Source organism: Poecile atricapillus, chromosome 15, assembly GCF_030490865.1.
Source record: "Poecile atricapillus isolate bPoeAtr1 chromosome 15, bPoeAtr1.hap1, whole genome shotgun sequence".
In the NCBI taxonomy this organism is placed as follows: domain Eukaryota; kingdom Metazoa; phylum Chordata; class Aves; order Passeriformes; family Paridae; genus Poecile; species Poecile atricapillus.
Genome location: NC_081263.1, coordinates 12,393,811 through 12,415,963, shown reverse-complemented (window position 1 = coordinate 12,415,963; position 22,153 = coordinate 12,393,811). Strand labels below are relative to the sequence as shown.

The window sequence follows — 22,153 nt, the reverse complement described above, 5'->3', positions numbered from 1 at the left end:
TTTTTCTGGAGCAAACACCAGCCAGGACTTTCTCTTGGACAGAGCAATCGCTGCTGCCTTGCTCAGGGGATAATATCGCTGTCCCTGTGCCCTGTGGGGTAATCTCATTAGCAGGTGGATGAAGGGAAGACCAAAGGCCAAGCAGTTTATCCCAGAAGGAGACCTGGCTGATGGCTGCTGTGCCCAGGAGCTGCTCTGTGGCTCCTGTGTCCCCAGGTGAGCACAGGGAGAGGGTCCCCAGCAGCTCCCAGTCCCTCCAGACACCCCTGCCAGGCCCCTCCTGGATACCAGGAGTGATTTGCCTCTGCCAGGAGGGTTGGCAAAGCTAATGAATATTCACAGAGTGTTTAAACGCTAATTACCGATGGCTCAGCTGAGTGAACAACTTCAAAAAGGCAGAAGTTTAATGAAACAACGTTTCTGCAAGGTTCTTTCTGCACCTACACATTTTTGTGGCTTGGGATCATTTGAAGGATTTTAGACCCAGTTTTTGGAAAATGAGGTCCACACGTATTTCTCCTCCAGCACCATATCTGGATGTTCCTAACCCTGAAATGCATTCATGGTACCTCCTGCAGACACCTACGGGTATTTACACACAGCTTTGCTTCCACCAGTGGAGACTGGATTGTTACTGACCACCCATGGCTCTACTCACCCTGCCAAACTTAACACTCCACCACTGATCCTACTAAAAGATTTCAGGCATTAAGGTAATTTTGTGTCTGCTCCTTTTTCCATGTTATGCCTCCGCCACAGGACTCAACGTTCTGTGCAGCATTTGCTTGCTGGAATCTGAATGTGACTCCTCGTGGGGAAGATTATTCCCTCCTCTCTTCCCCTGTGTGCACGGCAGGAACGAATGTCTCCTCTGTGATCTTTGCATTCCTTTTTTCCACCCCCTTGTAGGACAAAAGGCTGTTTTGGCATCTCTTAATTACGGCTTTGTGGCTGGCAGATCATCTGTTCACCTCAACCTTTATTTCCAGTGACAGAAAGCATCCGACTGTTCCGCTCCTCTGTTGTGATCCCTCTTGTTCCAGATCACCCGCCTGTGAGTCAGCTCAGGGCTCTGCACCCGCTCTACTTCCCCATAAATTAGTAAGTGATATCTTGGCTTCAGTTGCAAGAGTCTTTCAAGACTAATCTGTTCATTTTTGTTGGTGTTTCTTCCAGCTGTTTCTCGTGTACCACAGCTGGCATCTCGTTTCAGCCTCGCAGTGGAACACAGACAATCCTGACACTTTGTACAGCTAATGCCTTTCTTTTCTTTGATCCACGAATAATTTTCTCTGCCACAGCAGCAGCTCTCCCAGAATACCAAAAGCCACGCACTCTGCTGTAACCATATCAATCCAGCTCTGACGTGAGTCGGAGAGCTGCAGCGCTCCCGGTGATGTCAATGCATGATTCAGACATGTTTTCCTTTATGCTCCCAGATCCAGGGCTCGTTCTGCTTCTCTGGGAAAGGGGGAGCTGGCTGAGCTCCTACAGACTCTGCCATCATTCACCCAGCCTTGGAATCTGCACTCAGATACACTGGGAAAAGCGACTTTGCTCAGCTTGAAACCCTGAGGATTGGGAGTGGGTAGGTCCTTGTATCCAGCACCCTAAATGGGGTAGGTCATTACTGTGTTCCCTTTGGATGTCCTCCTCTTGTGGCCCAAGTGACACTGATGGCTTTAAGAGCTGCCTCCACCCCAGAAGCAGAATCAGCAGAGGCAGGACAGACATTCCATTGGAAGTAAAATCTGGCACGATTTAAATGTAGGAGAAAGTGGGAAAGTCCCAATCTTTGTTCTTGAAATTTTAGTCAACACCAGTGTCAATGTTGCCCTTTAAAATTCTCCCTCAGCTGGATGGGATTGATGCACAGCTCCAGGCACACCTGGAACACACAGCTCACCCAGCCAGGGCTGGGCTGCAGCACCCTGGTATGGATGAGGCTCTTGGCTGTCCCAGCCCTTCAGAAACACGAGGTGAAGACAGGAAACCTCCCCTGCTGCTTTGCCTTTGCAGTGGATGCTGCAGGGGATGATGCACCAAGGAATGTCCCCTCGTGTGACACCAGCAGGAATGCTGCCAAGAGTTTTCAAATATACTGATGGCAAAAAGCAGTGTAGAAATAACATCAGTGGACTCCAGGATGGTGATGAAGATATCCCCTCACAAGCAGGGACATGGACAAGGCAGAGGTGTTTAATGCATTCTTTGCCTCTGTCTTCAGCACAGATGATGGAGCAAGGGGGGTCTCAGAGGATCAGGACTGTGAGATTGATCACCTCTCACTTGATCTGGAATTGTGCAGGATCAGCTGCTCCAGCTTGATCTGTACAAACCCATGGGACCTGCTGAAATTCGTGGGAGAATCCTCAAATCGTTGCTGATGTCATCAAAAAGCCTCAATGATTTTTTAGCAGTCTTGGGAATCCAGTGAGGTGCCAGCTGACTGGAAGCTGGCAAACATTGTCTCAATTTTCCATGATTCTACGAAGTTCCTTTCTTGTGTAACAAGTGAAGAGGTTGCAAATCACAGCTATCCTCTGTCCCTTCAGCCCCTTCCCTCCTGCACCTCAGCCCTTGCTCATCATTTCACGCCCAACTCCACCTGTTCCTTGCCATGTTCATGTCTACTCACGTCTCTGTTCAGTGTGTTGCGATGGCAGAATGTGAATTTTTTATTAACCTTCACTTCCAACACGAAACTCTTCCTGGAAAAATTACATTCTGTGTGCAAACACAGGCACAGCAAAATGTGGGTTAATGTGTCTGAGCTGGGGGTCTGGTCCTCCTCAAATCCCTGCAGAGACATTTGCTTCATCCCAGGGAAGGTATTTCAGACACTTCAGTGAATCACACTCCAGGAGAGTTTCTTACAGTGAAAGAAACCTGGGGGGACTCATCCAGGCTCACCCTGGGTATCACTCCACAAAGTCAGCTTATTAATGTGGTGTTTTACACCTTTGGAATGTTTCTAACAAAGTACCCAGGCTCAGTACTTAGTAGTTTTATGGTCTACAATAAACACTGACAGTGCTCTGCACTTGGGAATCTTATTCTTGACTTTGACTGAAAACCCTGTTTTTTCAGTGAGATTTTTTTTTTCTAAGGACTCTGTAAGCTGCTAACTCTTAGACACTTTTCATAACTCAAAAAGGGCCCTGTCTGTACTCAGTGCCTCTGGCCCAATTGCCATCAGGACAGGGGACTTCTCCTTCTTTCCTCTATGTTCCTTGTTTTGGCACTGGAGAAGTCACCTAAATGTACAGTGACCAGGTGGCCTCAGTTTCCCCATGGTGAAGAAACAGCCTCAAGCACTAGGGGAGGTACAGGTTGCACAGCAGAAGAATTTCTTCACTGAAAGGGAGGCCAAGCATCAGAACAAGCTGTGCAGGGAAATGTTGGAATCATAATCCCTGAAGTGTTCCAAAACCATACAGATGAGGTGCTTTGGGCCATGGGTTAGTGGTGGGCATGGCAGTGTCAGGTTAATGACTGGACTTGATGACCTTAGAGGATTTTTCCAACCTGAAGGATTCTGTGATTATATATGAAATACTTTCATTCCTATTCAGTGATAAACATAGGGAAGGAGTCAATAGGAAAAGGTTTCTTAGAGGAAAGAGTAAATCCAACTTTCCCTGAGCTAAAGCTGTGTCCTGTAACTCTGGTCCCCAGCTTTGACACGACTGACACGTCTGTGTGAGGGAGAATCAAGCTCCTAAGGTCTGGGTGCAATATGTATTGATTTTAATGATCCACGATTTTAAATTACTGTAGATGATGGACTACAAAGAAACCATCTTACTACAGCCATAATTGCAGTTATTCCTCTAATTTGTCCCTGGTGAACCTTCAATGTGAGCTATAACTGAGGGCCAGTTGTTATTATTCATGGTGTACATGGCACCTGAGTGTGCCAAGTGATCGATTGGGTGCTAAAAATGTTAATGGTTGTTTCCTCACACCTATTTATAGTGATCATGTGGCAGCAACAACACAAGCACTTCAGGAATACAAATACAATGGAACATGACTTTAAATCACTGCAAGAACCCCACTCCCAAATTGCAGTAACTTCCACCCATGCAATTCTCCAAGCACAGCTGGATAACTGAGTTCAGCATCACCCAGGGAACACAACAGCAAAAAATCTGGTTGTAATAACTAAAACCTTTGACCACTCACGGGCAACAGTAAAAATCAACATGAAATTCATGGGCACCAGCACTTCCAGAGCAGGGCAGAACTTCTCGGTGAATGGCTCGAATAAATCAGCATGGCTGAATTGCTGCTGACTGCACTAAAGTCATTGTACTGTATATGACTTTTCTACTTCAGTGAGAAAGCAAAGCAAAAGGGAATGAAGCAAACTGTCACTCAGGAGAATTCCAGCTCCGATCAACCATTATGGATCAGGAAATCCAAATTGTCAAAGGGGCCTCAATTTAGTCCTGGATTTTTGAGGCGTGAGATGCAAAGCATGAAATCAAAAGGCAGGATTGGCACAGAGAGAAGTTCTCCTGTGCAGACCTGAAATCAGTGCACAACACCAACGTGTACAGACAGGCACACACAAACAGTCTTTGCACGTGCAAGGAGCTTGGGAATGCAGCTCTGTGTGATCCTAGTGGATCCAGGCTCTTTTCCATCAAATTCCTTGGAAATCCACATCAGGGAGGCTCTCTCAATGCTCTGTGGCTGTGAGAAGCCAGAGAAAAACCACATTTAAAAGCAGTCCCACTCTCTGGACATGCTGGCAGAATTCCACACGGGAGCCCTTCCACAAGCAGCTTAATGTTACAGACCTTGACTGTAAAACGAGGAGCCACGGGGTGAGCAGGGGAAATATTCACCTCATGCTGCTCAGCCACACACACATCCGGGAATCAGCAGCTCTTCCACTTGGCATCAATACAGTCTCCTCACCAGGGCAGAACACTCTGTGCTGAACTTGGGCTTCCAGCCCTCCAGGAGCTGCGTTTCTGCCTGGCAAACCAGCGTGGCCATGGCAGAACTACATATGCTCCATCATAAAAAAGGACTTTCTAAATCAGCCCTACCCCAGGTGGGACAAGGTTGTCTAATCTGCCTTGTGATGTTCTTGGAACAGGTTGTAGGGATTGCTGGCACAACCAGGACTCCACCAATTCAGTATTTGCTTTGGTGGAAGGATTTAATCCCTTTTTTTTACTATCTTGGTCTCTGCTGTTTGGGTTTAATTCTTAGAACAACTCTCAGATTCTCTGTAGATGCTGCATCTCCTGGCCTTCATGAGGGGGCTGAAATTCTGGTGGAACAGGCAGATGAAGAAGAAGAAATGAACCCCCTGAGGAGGACAAAGAGGAGCAAGAAGTGCTGGGTCCTCTCAGTGAGCTGATGGGATGGAGGCAATAGGAGGACTCATAAGCACTGATCTTTCTATCCTTCAGCCTGCAGTGTGGAGGCCTTAAAGTTAACCTTCATTTTCAGCTGCCTGGCTTCTAAGACACCCCAGGAGAGCCCTGGAGTAACTTCTTGGGCCATGAAGAAAGTTCTGTCACCAGCAAATATTTGGTCAATGTCCACCGAAGCTCTAATCTCCACAATGTGCACATATTCTCCACAATCTTCACAATATTCCTGGACCTTTCATCTCCCATATCCCACACAGGGTCCTAACTGTGCCCTCAGCTCTGTTAGAGGAAAAACAACCCCAAATGTATTTTCCTGTGGGGCAGTTGTGGGGGGAGTGAGGCTGTGGTAGCCACAAATCCTATCACAGACTATCCTGAGCTGGAAGGGAGCCACAAGGATCACTCAACTCCAACTCCTGGCACTGCACAGGACAACTCCAACAATCCCACCCTGTGCCACCATGAGATATGAGCTTAAAAAGGAGCAGATTTTCCAAAAGAGAGAATCAGCCAAAGGTGACCTCAGCTGGCTGTGGAGGCTGAGCAGTGACCTGGCCCTGTCTCACCATGCTGGGTGAGGGGGAAGGAACCTTCCACCTCACTGAGGTGCCAAGACGTGGAATCCAAGCAATTGCTCAGTTTCACTGATCCCAGCTTTGTGTTGTGCAGGGGACAGCTGGGCAGGGACTGTGTCCCAGCTATCCCATTTTCTTCTCTCGCCAGAACTGGATGTTCTTGGTTCAGCTCAACAGGAACATGAATGCTGACAGAACTCATTTTGCAAGGGAAGTGATTTTCCTGCAGGTAAACGTGCCTCCTCCTCCCCCAGATTAACGCCAACCAGATGGCAAACTGTCTGTAGACTGCTGCTAAAAAACACAGGCTGAAATCATCCAGAGTCTCTAGGACAGACACAGAGAATGAATTCAGAACTGGAAACGTGCCATGAAAAAGCCCAAGCGGTGTGAAACTTGTAGCTGTGTGTGGGATTGTCTCCAGCCCTGGGCAGAAACCTCCTGTGCTGCACCAGGTGGGCTGGCAGAGGCAGATGGATATTTTATACCAAGAGGACAAAACCTGTGCTAACAACTGGAGCTGGGCTCTTCCAGAGGCCAGTCCTGCTCGTGCAAAGTGCACCCTCAAAGAGGTGGTTTGGGAAGGCTGGTCTGTCCCAAGGGGTTGGCAGCAATAGGAATTGGAAAAAAGGCACTGGGACAGACCTTCTCTCTGTGTTAGAGAAGGTGATGTTGATGAGATGTATTAAAAATGTTTTGAGTTATAAGGAGTTATTAATATTATGAGGTTTAATTTGGGAATGGGCCCCAATCTCCACCCCTACCCTGCCATGGAAAAGAGGATCCAGGGTTTGGATATACAGGGAAATGACATGTTGCTTGCATTTCTGTGTAACAGTGGAGTCACAGCTGATTCAATCACTATTTTTAACAATATTCTGGGGCAAAACCAGTATATGTAAAGTGCTCAAAGCAGAGATGGTCCCATTCCACCACACCTTCCCTGGAATGAGACACAATAGAGGTGAGGTGGGACCCAGTGCTGCCAGCTTCATGTTAATTCCAGCCAAAAATCAGCTCTGGATTTTCTACATCTAACAGCTACCCCACCTCTCCACCAACATACATTTGAACATCTACTACAGTGACTACCCATGTTTTTGGTAGATCCAAAATCATTTAAAAAATACCTTTTTGGCATTTTTATTTACACCCTCACTCTCAGCAAGTTGCAGAATTTATCCTCACCTGTGTGGACAGTATTCCCTTTTATTGCTCAGAAACTCCAAATCTCAATGCCCATGAAGTTTCCTGATGTAGCTGCTCTCACTTGTGTATTCCATGCACTTTTATGCTTTCAATTATTTATTTGTATAATATATATATATTATATTAAATAATTAATATTATATCTTAATAATGATATATAATAATATATTATATATAATAAATATCATATATTATTTTCCTCCCTCTCAAACTGAGCATCTGCCATCGCAGAGGTTCTTTTCATACCTGTAATAATTTCTGTTTCCATTCTCTGAGCCTCTTTTTTTTCTCCCTCTTGGCTGAGATGGGATGACCAACACAGCACAGAGTGTACAACTCACCAAACCACCCTCTCCATGAGTTTCTCCTGTCCTCTATCCCTGCACAAGGTTTTTTGAGGTGCTTTCTGGCAGTCAATCTAGAGCACTGCAAGCTTTATGAATAGTGAATATTTTTCTCCTCAGTATGCATTAATTTCACATTTATCAATGCTGAACAAACTGCCTTCGCAATCTTGCAGTCCATTTCCCTGCTATGCTTACAACTCTATGAATTTCCTTTCTCCTGTCCCAAATATGTCCAATTTCTTTGTGTCACCCTCCAGTTTTATCCCTCACTGCCTACATTCAGCATCATTAATACAAAAGCATAAACAACAGAGCATCCAGGGTAATGATAAAACCTTGAGAGACCCCCACAAATCATGAGGTGCATGAGTCTTCAATCACTGCTTTTTCAGTGTTTGCAAATAATATCAAGAATGGAAGAGATTGGCAAAAACCACTTCTCCTCTAGAGAAAATGTCCTGGTTCAGGGCAGCAACTCCCTGACACTTTACTCTTTTTTTGTGGCAACACCTTGAGTTGCCCTGATTTCATCTGCCTGTGCCTCAGGAGGAGCACCAGGAGAAGGAATGTTCCTCCCAGTTTGCCACCTCTGCTTCCATCAGCTCCACTTGCCTCGCTGCCCATTTCCACAGGGACCAGACAGGTTTCCATGGGGAGAACCATGTCCAACACTGTTGTAATGCAGTTAGGAAAAATGGTATGACCCAAAGAATGTACCCCTGAAAATGTAGACTTGTAAGTTCTTTCCCTTATCTTGTTCTCCCCAGGTTCCCTTATTGGTTGTGTAAATTCCCACACCCCGTTCCCCTGTCCTGAAAAAGGGGGTGCCTCTCATACCTCTCTCTCTTTCCCTCCTGCCATCCCAAGGAATAAAGCTGCCACTGCCATCTCAGCAAAGGGAAAGAGCCTCATTTTCAGGGCCTTGTCTGGCAAGTTAAACTATCTCCCCTGCCTCCCTGCCCTCTGCAGGGTGGACAGGGGTAACAGAGGGGCTGGGGACTGAGTTATTATAGCACAACACATCCCTGCTGGGACAGGACTGCCCATGTTGGCCACTGCCTACTCACCTTTGGACTCTTTAACTCCAAATCGATACCCAGGCTTCGGACAAAAAGACATCCAGCCCTGGGAAAAGGGAGCAGATCCCACTCCCTCCACCCTGGTATCCCACAGCTGCAGGCTCCAGGACACCTGGATCCCTGCTGAGGAATGCCCACCACAGCAGAGGTAAGTGAGAAACACAGCGCCGGCAATTCCTGCGGATGGTGAAGGATTGCAGCAATCCCCGGCTCCCTCCTCGCGCCGCCCTCAGCAGAGACCAAACAATTTCCACGGTGTAAACAGAAGGTTCCTAATGGGATTCTGCAGAGCTGGGAGACAAATGGAACAGCCAGGCAGAGCATTAAGGAATGCTTTCCAGCCAGCAGAGCCCGAGTGGAACACTCGGACATATAACATTACCAACTGGCTCGCTGCCATGCATCAGATGCAGAAACATTTTTCTCTTTCTGTGACAAGCTGCATCTGTAGCAATCATTATAATTTCTCTTGACATTGCATCCCACACCTCTTCTCAGAGGCAGGACTCAAGTAGCACTCTTCATTTAAATGGTAACTTTGATTTCTCGGGGCTATGGGGATGTGAAGTGGTTCAGCCTGTACCACTCGGAAGCAGGGGCTGCCGGAGCTTTTCCCAGGGTGTGCTTCCCACATTCAGAGCTTTCATTCCTCTGGGGTGGGGTGCAAATTTGGCAGCTGGAGATTCCCAGATTCACACCCAAAAGGCAGGTAGAGTTTGGGAGTTTTTGCTGAAGAAAGGGAAATCTGCCTGAGGATTGCTGTTTGTGTTCTCCCTCGCTCTGCACCATCACTCACACTCACAGCAAACCCCACCGAGACCACCGCCAGGGGAAAACTCCTCTGAAAGGGCTGGGATTACCATTTCTATTTACCAGCTGAGGAAATCTTACCTACCAATTAGGGACCATTCCTCCTGTCACTCAGCAGAGTGGCTGATGTGGCTCTTTGATCTCCTCATTGCATAACAAAGCCTGTTACAGCCCATTATTTTTATTGTAAGCACTTTCTGTTATTCGCCTCTAAAAACGGCGCCCATTGAAATTATACAAAGAGACTCACTCAACGTGCACACACCTACAGCAGTGAACAGTCATCATAACTTCTACAGCTGAAACAAAAGCCGTGGAAATTTCCATCCTTTTGTGCTCTCCTGCCCCAGGCAGGGCGGGAATGGGACCAACACCAGGCACTGCAAGGCCATTTGGGGCTGAAACTTCTGGAAAAACAATGGAAAGCAAAGCACGTGAGATTGGGAATGAACCTCAAAGTTCCACAGCCTCTCCTTGTCCGGGGCAGTGAGTGATTGCTGGAGCAGGCCAGTGACAGCTGTGAGATAAATATGATTGATCTAAGGGATAAGGGCAATTAAAGACAGGCTGCAACATTGATCAAAATGCACAAGATGGATGGCAAAGAGTTGCCAGACACTTTACTTTGGTTTTTCTTGTATCAGGGGCGATGCTGGTTAAAAAAGTGGCAAAAAATTGTTCTATTTACAGCTGCCTGATGCACTTCAAAGAAGACTTTATGTCACATTGTGATGTGGGGTGTGAACACACATGGGAATGTGAACACTTGATGGTGTGGCAGAGGTTATGATGCAAATTAAAACCCTTTGCCTGTCTTTTGGAGGCTCTTTGCATTGGCACAGGCCCACCACATCTCATTATTCCCATGGAAATGAGAAAAGAGGGGAGAAGCATGAGGCAGAAGGGACAGTAAATAAGGTGGGCAGATCGTGCAAGCTCCAGGAGGATGCAGGGAGCTCCATCGCCTTGGCAAAACCACCTTCCTCACATGAGGCCCCTGCTGTCAGTCCACAGGTGGCAATGAAAGCCCAGCTTTGTTGGCACAGTCAGGGAGCAGGAATGGGAGGCAGGACAAGGTGCAGGCACACGTGCCTTGGGGATTATTCCTGCCTGGAAATGCCTCTGTTTTCCTGTGTGTGACCCAAACAAAAACAAGTCCTCGGATGACCTGTGCCGTGGGTCACATGTACAAAAATAAGGCACAAAGGCAGCATTTTGGGGAGGGTGAAGCAGCTTCTGGTTAATGAGCTGAGAGAGGGCTGAGTACATTCAGCAACAGGCAAAGGAATCACAGAATGGTTTGGGTTGGAAAGGACCTTAAAGCTCATCTAGTTCTGCTCTCCTGACATGGGCAGGGACACTTCCCAGTAGCCCAGGTTGCTCCAAGCCCTGGTCCAACACTTCAAGGAAGCAGAAAGATCCTGCCTGCAGCTCTCACATGAACCTTCTGCAGTTCTGGCACACACACAGAACCCTGGCTGCTGCTGCTGCTGAAATCCATGTCCTGGTAAGCACATAGGAAACTCCTGGAAACACATCACTGTTCACTTTTTCTACTGTTCCCAAAGGGATTGGGATCCCTGCGGTTCAAACACACCAAAAACTGTTGCATCAAAGACAAACAATCTTAAAGCAGAGATGATCTGGCATCATTTATCTCATGCTGCAGCTAAAGGCAAGACATTTCACAATGCCCTAGATTAGTCAGCATGAAAAAGGGTAATCCCAACACTTTCCAACTGTTATATATCTATTCAGTTCTTTTATCTTTCCTCATGCCTACTTTTGACATGATTTCCTGTGGTTTTACAAATTATTATAGGGAGGAAGAAGATGGCAGAGATGGTCAAGTGGCAAGAGACAGAGCTCAAGTGGCTGGGGAAAAGCCCATCCAGTCACCAACCCTGCTCCTGGGGCTGAATTGACAAATTCTCCACCAGGAAATGGGGAATTGCCCATGATGGGACACTCCTTCCCTAAAGCCACGTCCCAGACTCCAGAGAATCTCTCTTCCAAATCTCTAGTTCATTTTGCAAAGCATGTTGCATCTTCTCATTGGCAGGATTTTTTTATGGGGGCAAAATGGATTTTTGACTTCACCCAGAAAAAATTGCTGAAGCAGGATTTTTGCTAAGAAGGAGAAAAACCTTTCACCCCAAAGGTGGACACGGCTTAAACCTAAAGGGTTAAAACTGAGCTAAGAACAGGCATCCACCTGCATGTCTGTGCACTAGAGACAAACACATCTGAGATCAGAATCAGGTCTTAAAAAAGATCCATCCCATTCCTTGAACATATTTATTGGGGTTATTTGATATTGTTCTGAAAACCTCCTTCATGCTGCATTCATCTCATCTGCTCCCGTAATTCAGAGATTTTATTTTCCACTATATTTTTAATTTATATCATGTTTTATTTATACCACTGTCTTTTATGAAACCCCAAATTTCAAAACTGACACAGGCATTACGCACATAAAGTAGACTTCTTATTATCAACATGGCAGAGGAAACAAAAAAAAAAATGACAGAAATAAATCTTAGGTTTTATGCCGGCGAGACGTTCTGCAAAGTAAGTGACATTTGTCAGCAATACAAATCGTACATTAAAAGATAATTTCCAGAACATGATACCAGCTCCATTACACAAAGTGATATCTCAGCCGGCTTCGCGGTGTGCTTGGCACCACGATTGCGTCAGGTCTGGTGAGGAGACTTTGGAGTGCTTCTGTTTGGTGTGCACACGAGAGGCAGCTCTCTGGAGCACTGTCAGCACGCTGTAATTGATATTTTAATTACACACAGCCAGCCTCCTCCTCCTCCTCCTCCTCCTCCTCCTCCCTCCCGGCCTCACGCAAACCGCGCTCCTTAGAGCTCCACGCGAGTTTGCTTAGGCGCAGGCTTAAGTGCAGTCGGGGCTATCTGGGAGTGCTGTAAAAGCAAAGCAAATTGTGGCACTCGGTGCCAGCTGAGGCACAGGAGGAGCAAGAGGGACCGTGGAGATCTGCCTGTGCCCTCCCCAGGACTGCATGGCTGGAAAGGAGACTTTCCCTGCTGGGACTGTGCCGACGCTTATCAGAGAGAGTGACCAACGCAAGGAGAGGGAAGGAAAGTTTAGGAGGATGAATTTTCATGGAATAGTTAAAAGGGGGAATGCAAGCAGTGAAAAAGAGATGCTGGTTCACTGAGAGCAGCAGGTACACCTTGGGATGGGACCTGCTGGCTTTGGGCCACAAGATGAGCACAGGGAGATAAGGACCCTAAAACAGCCTGAACCCTAAAGAGGTTGCACCTCTAAAACCCTAAAACCCTGCAGCCTAAAGCCAAAAGAGGCACAGGCAGCAGAGACAATTCAGCAGCCAGGCTTACACTCACACACACACACACACACTGTGTGTTCATACACACTGTGGTTCACTGAGCAGGGCCCTTCCTGCAGGTACAATGTGGTGCTGTGGGTAAGAGCACACCTGAGTGCTCCCCTGGCTCTGGGACACAGACTCCTGGAATGGTTTGGGTTGGAAGGGATCTCCTGCTGAGGAGGAGTTCTCCTGCAGGGAGGTGCCTGTGAGGGGTTTTCAGGAAAAAAGGCAGATTCCCATGTGAGTCCTTGGCAAGGGACCATGCAGAGGCTGCCTCAGCCATGGAAAGGAGGGACTGATGCTCCACAGAGAGCTTCTGCTGGTGTCCAGGATGACTGGGAAATTCAGGGAGGACCTCCCCCACAGAACAGGACCTGAATTCACAGAATTCCTGAATAGTTTGGGTTGGAATGGACCTTTAAAAGCCACCTAGTCCCACCCTCTGCCATGGCAGGGACACCTTCCGCTGTCCCAGGCTGCTCCAAGCCCTGTCCAACCTGACCTTGGGCACTGCCAGGGATTTGGGGCAGCCACAGCTGCTCTGGGCACCCTGTGCCAGGGCCTGCCCATCCTCACAATAAAAAACTCCTTCCTTCTATCTAATTTTAAACAACTTTAAAACAAGTTTAAACCTTTCCCACTTGTCCTATTGCTACAGGTCCTGACAAAATGTCTGACCCTGTATTTTTTATAGCCCCCTTTAGGCCCTGAAAAGGGCTCTGAGGTCTCTTGGAATCTTCTCCAGTGAGCACCCCCAGCTCTCCCAGCCTGGCTCAGAGCAGAGGGTCTCCAGACCTTGGAGCATCTCTGGTGCCTCCTCTGGGCTCTCTCCAGCAGCTCCAGGTCCTGGGCCCCAGGGCTGGGGCAGCTCTGCAGGTGGGATCTCACCTGAGGGGGGAAGAGGGGCAGAATCCCACGCTGGGGCTCAGCCCAGGGCTTGGGGGTGTCTCTGGGAACAGACACATGTCCAGCACCCAGCACCCCCATCCCTCTCCCAGGGCTGTTTTTGATCTGTTCATCCCCAGCCTTGGCATTCCCAGGGGGATCCACAGACAGCAGCTCTGCCCTTGCACCCCCAGCACCAGCTCCTGCCCTCCCTGAGCACACACAGCCCAGCCACAACGCCTAAAACTCCATAAAACACCTCTCCACACAAGCCCCTTCCTCCGAGAAAGCAAGTTTTGAACATACACAAGAACAATTTACTCTTTGATTGGGGATCTTGTCTCCCAGGTTCCAACCAGGAGCGAATTTTTATGACCAAGCCCTCCAGCTCGGGGGGAGGCGTGGAGGGAAGGGGCTTCCAAATGAAAATGCCAACAGACACTTAAAGCCAGAAGCTTGTGTGGGTGTTGCTAAATTAAGCTCGCAAGTAGGTGGGGCAAATGCCTTAAACGAGTTTGTGAAGGTAAAATAATGTTCATTAAAAATAGAAAAACAACTGAAAAAATATCCTTTGTATTCAACTTCACACTCGTACATCATAATGTTCCAGTAAAAGCCCATTTTCCCTTGAGATAATAAAAGAATTGAATTTTTCCTTATCGGTCATCTATTTTTCTAGCTAAAGCTATTACTCCCTCTCTGTGGTTGCCAGGCAACAAGAAATATTAATAGCAGCTTTTATTAGCTTAGCTTTAGCAGTGGAGTACCAGAATGAGAAAATGGAAAACATAAATGTGTTACATAAATCTTTCAACCTTTCAGGGTTTGTGTTAGTCTCTGTTTTCATAATGATTTATTGAAGTGATGGTTCATTTATGAGAAAAAGGAGTGTGAAATAAGAAAACGGAACATTACCCTGAAGGACTGTTTGAAAATAAATAATTATAGGAGGTGAAGAAAAGCTGTTTAAAACCATTTTTCTGAGTTTTATAAAATTTAAAAAGACATATTTCTTTCATTTATTGCCTCTGAGAAAAACACTAGCAGGGAATTGCAAACAGGGCCCTGCTTAATACAAAGAACCCTTCATGTAGGGTTGTGTTATTACTCTTTTCCACCTCATGTTTGGGAGTTTAGTTTTTAAATACTGAACCATTAATAAGCAGAAAGCCGAATTAGTCAAAACCTTAAAGCTCACAACACAAAATTGCCAGTGAAAACTTATCCAGGACTGAAACAAGGGCAGCTCAGGGAAGTTTTTGCTGCTGGTGACCCAAGCAATGCTCTTGTTGGTTTGTTTATTTATAAAGGCTCTTCTGAAGAGCATGACCTTTCTTTGAAGGGCAATTCTGCCTGTGCACTGCACTGGGATATGGATAACATATTTAACAGGCAGTGATTCAGAATTATTGAAATATTGAAGCACTGGAAGTATTTGCCCACAGCATGTAAACTGCTCTGCCTGCTGGGATCGTGGATTTCCAGAGGCCTGGAGGAAAGACTGGCACAGCTTACTTGGCTTTTGTGGCAATATTTAATTGAGTTTTTTACAATGAGGGTGGTAAAAACTGCCACAGGGTGCCCAGAGCAGCTGTGGCTGCCCCTGGATCCCTGGCAGTGTCCCAGGCCAGGCTGGAGCAATCTGGGTTCTGGCCTTGCAATCCTCCAGCAGGACAACCTCGCTCGAGGCCAGGAGAGCACCAAGCTTGGAGCCCTGCAGCATCCCAGGAATGCACATCCCAGCTCTGGGAAAGGGCTGCTTTTCCTTTTCCTTTCTCACGTGGAACACAGGGTTGCTGCTGCTTTGTTTTAGTGCTCTCCTCTCTGTTCCACACCAAACCCCGTTGTGTTGGGAAGCAGCTATTCAAAGTCAACTGAAAACTTGTGGAATTTCAGGGTGGCACTCACCTTTCTTCTACAGTTCACCCCCATTCACCATTTTACTCTCTCACCTCTACCTAAACAGGTTGCACAGCTCACTGGAAATGTGACATTCTACACCATGGATGTTCTTTTTGCCTCAGAAGATTTTAAATATTTTTCAAATAATTCCCTTCCACTCAACAAACAGAAACAAAACCTTTCAGGCTTTGGCTGAAGCCTTTCTGCCCTTACAGCAGCTTGATGTGAGCATAAAAAAGTCACCCCAGTGGGCTGAAGGAAATGTTAGTGCCTTTAGAGGAGTCACAAAGGTCTCTCACCACGAGAAGCAATGGAAGATGCAGACTCAGGGAGAAGTGTCAGTCTCTCCATCCAACTCTTTACACCTGCAAGCTGCTGTTGGCTCACAAGAGCAGCCACATGGCCAAAAGGATGTTTCCCTCATGCAGACACACATGGCTGTGCCCACACTGCCCCTGGCCATGGCAGGGCAGGAGGAAGCAGGGTGGCTGCTTTTTTGGGGTGTGTAGATGCATCCTGTGAGCAGGCTTGGGGGAGCAGAGTTTTGGGGTGCTGGAGCAGTGCTGGAGGGCTCTGGGCAGTGCTGTCCCCCCAGTCAGGGGCTCCTGGCTCCCCCCACCCCAGCACTGTCCCACCTGTTCAGCAGAGGCACCCCCAGCCCTCTCGGCTGCTATCTGATATTTATGGGAATATATTTGTGCTGCACTGGAGATTCCAGGGCTCTGACCTTGATTGCCCTTTGTTTCTGTCAAAAATGTTCTGCCAAATCCACTCTGAAATCTCATTTATTCCCAGCAGCTCCTTAACCCAGCAGGCACCCACCTCCCCACTGATCCACATCTCTGCCCCCTCCCCTGCTTTCCCCACATCCCCAGATCCCAGCCCCAGTGTGATCCCAGCCCAGCAGGACTCCCTGTGGATCCCTGGAAAGCTCAGCTGCTGCTGGGATGTTCACAGTCAGCAAAGTTATTCTCTTCCCAAGGAAAACATGTTTTTTTTCCTCTTTGATTACTTTTCCCTAATTGCTCCCATTTCTCAGTGACAGTCACATCTCTCCTGTTTTCTTTCCCTCCTGCCATCCCTACTCTTTCCTTTCTCGTCCTTTTCTTTATTCCCATAGGAAAAGAGAGATCACTAGAAAAGAAAAATCCACTGCAGTAAAAATTTGCTGTTTGTTTCAGGAAACAAAAAATAATAAATCCCCCCAAACGAGCCAGCCCTGCCTCCTCCCCATCCCTCCCACACCCCTTCCAGCAGTTCTTCACACACCCCATCCTGTGCCATGTCCTTGCCTACTCTTGTCCACCCATCCCTGCTTCCCTGCTCTGCAGCTCTCTGCACCCCATTCAGGGATTGAAAACTCCCTTAACTTCTAAAAACTCATGGGTGGGGGAAAAAAAGGGGAAAATAAGTGACAAGAACACCAGTGAAGAGCCATGAATGAAAACGTGGAGCTGGTCCGTGGGCAGATCCAAGTGGGAGAGTGGTGGTGTGGAGGGTGCTCTGGATGTGCTGCTGAAGGGATGAGGAGACAGAAGTGATGCTGGCTTTGGTTTTTCCCCATCAGGGCACAGCTGCTTTGCTCAAACAAGGGTCTCCACTGACAGCCCATGGCTGAGCTGGAGCACACAGCAAATCCACCTTCACTCCCCAGCTCCTGTCCTGCCATGGGAATTTCTGTGCTGGCTAAACTCCCTCTGAGCTGATCAGCTGCACAAAGGGAGCAGTAGGGTATCCCTTGAGAGGCACTGGGAGCTTTCATGCAGTCTGAGGGTAATGTCAGGACATCCCAGAACAAGAGACACACAGGGGACAGCAACCTGCAGCTGGATTTTCTTTATTCACTTCTGAGCACTCAGGGAAGAATACCATTCCTATGGCTCTTGGTGAGTCCTGGCTCATGTCTTATCAGCAGTTAGAGATTTGTTCATTTTTTTTTTCTTTTTGACTGAAAAAAATCCTGAGGCTCAAGTTACATTTTTAGAGCAAAAGTCTGACCAATGTCTAAACATTTTACCATGAATTGCTTGTTGTTTCTCATTGTGTTCAAACATGGCAACCAAGGCAGGAAATAGCTGTGTATGCAAAAACCTCTGTGAGCTACAGCAAAGAGCAGCAGGGAGGAGAGAGGCTCCAGCATTTGCATGAGCAATGCTGCTCCTGGAACAAACCCAAAACCTCTGCACGCTGAGCCACCTCCTCCGAGCTCTGTGCAGGCAAGGCTCGCTCCCACACTGGCCTCCCATCACTACCTGGGTGAAATAATCCCTCTCCTTCTGCAAGTGTTGGCAAACAAGCCCCAGAATGGTTTGGGTTGGAAGGGACCTTAAAGATCATCTTTCCAATCCCCTGCCATGGCAGGGACACCTTCCACTGTCCCAGGTGCTCCAAGCCCCATCCAGCCTGGCCTTGGGCACTGCCAGGGATCCAGGGGCAGCCCCAGCTGCTCTGGGCATCCTGTGCCAGGGCCTCAGCACCCTCACAGGGATGAATTTCTTCCTGAAATCCCATCTAACCCTGCCCTCTGTGAGTGTGAAGCCATTCTCCTTGTCCTGTCCCTCCATCCCTTGTCCCCAGTCCCTCCCCAGCTCTCCTGGAGCCCCTGCAGGCACTGGAAGGGGCTATTAGGTATTAACCAGAGGATTGAAAATGTGCTTTCTCTCCAGGATCCTTCTGAGCCCTTGGGTGCATGTGCTGCTCCTGTCAGCACTCACAGGAGCTGTAGCTGTGCTCTGGGACCAGGACAGGGAGCCCTGATTCCCCACCCAAAGGGACACAGGGTGTTACTCTGCAGTGGAAAAAAAGCTGTGATGGCAGGGTAAGGCAGGATTTAGTTCTGATCTAAAGCTGCAGCACAGCTCCCTCCCTGATCCCTTTGCTGCCTGGACCTCTGAAGGTTTGAGCTCTGAGAATTTCCAAAACTGAACAGTTTCAGTTCACTCTCCGCTGGGAAATTCAGGGTCCACTGGATTTTTTTTTATTTTCGTGGTAAGGGGCAAACAAATCTTAATCTCTCTATTCTGTGTTTACAGCCCACTAAGTCCCCTTCTTATCTTCTCTGGCTCGGCCCTGATTTATTGTCGCCGTGCTGCATTTATAAAAGAGTACCATAAAGTAAGAAATAGAACATTTCCCAAGGACTACTCCAAAATAAATTATTTCAGACACAGAGAAGCTGCTTAATAAATCCCTCTCTTTTTTTTTTTCTTTAGGTATTTTAGAATGTGATTTATAAGTGCAATATCACCTCTCAAAAATGAGACAATCAACACGGGATAAAATTATCGTGTTATGAAAATAGGGGTCAGGCAAAGAGGCTGTGCTTTAAATTAAACCAGGGGAAAATATTTCATCTGAAATTGACTCTTTCTGTCTCAGAAATGAATGTTTTAATCACCTAAGAACCTAAAAGGTAACACAGAGCCCTAAGTAATATTTAATTCCATAGAAATATGCCCCTGTTCAATATTGATGGGCAGAACATGATATTTCTCTAAAACACACTAACAATGAAACTTGGAGACTCATCAGGACTTCAGAAAGCCTTGGGATTTTCCTAGACTAAGAGATAATATCCCATTTAAATATTTAAATATCACTACCTTTCAGACCCTTATCTACTGAAGCAATCAACACCAAGCGTTCCCCAGCTGGGCAGGACCAGGCTCCCAGCCATGCTCTTAAAGTAAAATTAACTCTGTTTGATATCAATGTCACTCAAAATCAATGATCTTAGAGAGAAACAATGTCAGAAACCAACCACGGGGCTAAAGCTGCTAAGGAGGAAAATGATATTAAACAGCAGCAGTGTTAATTCAATATCACTGTCAAAATCAAGTCACAACCTCTCCTCGGTGCTGCTGATGCAGAAGCATCATAAGCTCTAATTAGCCCTGGAGTTTCTTCCCAGAGCTTCACTTTACTTCATTATCCCTGCCTTGTTTATCCCTGCACGAGTCATTTGAAACTTTGCAAGGTATCCCCTTGCCACAGCTCGAGCCAGGAGGCGACTGGAGTTAGTGAGGGCAAGGAGGGATCCTGTTCCCCCTGGAACCCACAGGAGAGCTTTCCCTTCAGGGAGCATCCGTGCTCCTCCTGCTGGTGCCACCCTGCCCCTGGGACAGGGGTGACAGGGAGGAAGAGGAAGGACACGGGGTGTTGGGGCTTTGGCGGGTCACCTTGCCATGGGGGATGGGGCACCTGCACTTTGCTTGGTTCAGGGTAGTGATGCCGTTTGGGTTTTGCCTTTTTTCTATGTTCTCTGTATTCTTCACACATTTATCTGTAGCTCTAGCCTATCCTATCAATGGCCAGTTTTCCCAGTCATTTTCCACAGGCTGAAAACCAAAACAAATTCCAGAGCTCCAAGCCCCAGAGGGAACAAGGCCCCTGTGCTGTCTTGGGTCTTCCAGGCTACTGAGATTGAGAAGAACTTTTCAAGATACATTTCATGGGTAAAGTACAACTAGAGCCAAGAGGGGGGCTCCAGAGAAGGGGCTTGACCTGGGGGGGAATTGCATCACCACTTGTGCTCCTAATTAGTGCTCTTTATTGATTATGCTAATTTCCTCTGCCCCCTTGTGGGAATGGGCTTTTGTGGAAATGTTTCCATAACTGCCCCTGGAGGCCTTCAAATAAAGATCCACTCTTGTATTACTTCCTTACTAAAATGATCTCGAGCTTCATTTCCAGGTCATGAAAAAGGCCACAGGAGGATGTTCCATCCAGGGGGGAAAAGCCCTTTGCCCTGATCCTGAGTGGCTCATGAGGACACCACACCAAGCATGGAACTGCCACCACGAGCATGGTGACCACACCCCAACTCATCCCAACCCTCACAGCACACAGCTCATCCCCAGCCCCCTCCTCTGCTCAGCCACCTCCTCACGGGGAACACGGAGGGGTTTGCACAGGAGGGAGAGAGGGGAAAGGCACTGACCGTGGGGAGCTGGCTGGAGAGGAGGTGCCCGTCCTGACTCAACATGTTGGAGACCATGATGGCTGGCAGGTCCATGTTCTGGTAGGGGTAGGCTGGGATCAGGCTGTTTGGAGGGAGGCTGTGGCACAGCGAGTGGTATCCAGCTTCGTGGTCCACCAGGTGCAGGAGGGACGGGTCGGGGAGGTTGGGAGGCGTTATGGGAGGGATCTCGTAGTCCTCGTTGTTCTCATTCTGGCTGTTGTACGTCTGAAACACCAAAGAGACATTTTGCAACGTGTTACTGCCTTGTCAGCAAAGAAAAATGATCATTTCTCTAAGAAATATGGATTTCCAGTGGAAATGGGTTTGTTGTAATAAAAAAGGGCATCTCTGGTCCCACACACCAGGTTGTAACGAGGTAGGAGCCAGGGTGTGAGTGTGGCAGCACTGCACCATCCAGCTGGAGCACACCAGGGAGCCACTTGAGGCATTCCCTTGATCCCCTCTCCCTCACTGCATCCCTGCTCACCTTTGAGTCCCAAAAACCTCAGCAGGAACTTCCACACCTGGCCCACAGCCATGGAAGGGCATGGCTGCTTCCTGAGCAGCTGCTGCCTTCCTAGGTCGAAGTCTCTCTCTGGGCACCTGGCTCAGCTCTCAACGTCCAGCTGCTATTTTTAAGAGCTTTTGTGAGAATTAGAGCTGTAGAAATAACAATTACTTGGGATCAAAATTCACAGAATTATGGGTTTGGTTACAAGGGATGTTAAAGCCCATCCAGTGCCACCTCCTGCCATGGCAGGGACACCTTCCATTAAATCTGGTTGCTCCAATCCCTGTCCAACCTGTCCTTGGACACTTCCAGGGATCCAGGGGCAGCCACAGCTTCTCTGGGCACCCTGTGCCAGAGCCTCCCCACCCTCACAGTAAAACATTTCTCCCTAATATCTAATCTAACCCTGCCCTCTGTCAGGTTAAAGCCATTCTCTCTCATCCTAACTCCCTCAGAATTCTCAAAAACTCCAGCATGGAAGCTACAATCAGGGAGAGGGATTTGGAAACACAGACATCACTTTTTAAAAACCCTTTAAAGAAAGCCTGCATGACTTCACCACACATGGAGATTTGTCCTTTCTTACATTTCCTCCCAAATTTCATCTGGAAAAGCATTCCCTCACCTCCCTACTAACACTCCCTCGAGGTGACACAAACATGCAGAGATGTTGGAACTCTCTCTGCTCCCCATGTTTTCTCATGGCTTGTTTACTTCTACATTTATATAAAAATATGTTATTGCACCTGTGCAATCATTTTCACTTCAGACAAAACCATTTTTTCTTCATAACATATGAATCTATCCAAAATTATTAATTACCAACATAGAATATAATGAGTCTCTGGCAGAGGAGGCTTATTCTAAACATCTACTGTTTCACATATTATAGCATATGAAATTCTGATTAGCTATAGTATTACACACATGCCAAAGCTAAATTTCCCAGATCACCTAGTTTCATGGTTGGATTTGGACTTAATACTTGATTTAAGAGCAAAACCCCAGATATTAAAAAGCCAGTTAAGCACTGTAGGCTTTAATAATCCATTGTCCCAGAGCTCACCCCCGGATTCATGCTCTTCATCACCACAGACTGTGGGGAGAAAGTCCTTAAT

The 22,153-nt window shown here is 47.4% G+C and overlaps 1 protein-coding gene across 1 annotated transcript in view; it reads right to left on the bottom strand.

Annotated features, from left to right (window-relative positions):
* The window catches only part of TOX2 (TOX high mobility group box family member 2), a 152,957-nt gene that overhangs the window by 43,145 nt on the left and 87,659 nt on the right, over nucleotides 1-22,153 (bottom strand). Inside the window, exon 3 of the mRNA XM_058850649.1 lies at nucleotides 20,504-20,749. Within this exon, the coding sequence (XP_058706632.1) occupies nucleotides 20,504-20,749 (246 nt within the window). The remainder of the gene's footprint in view (nucleotides 1-20,503; nucleotides 20,750-22,153) is intronic.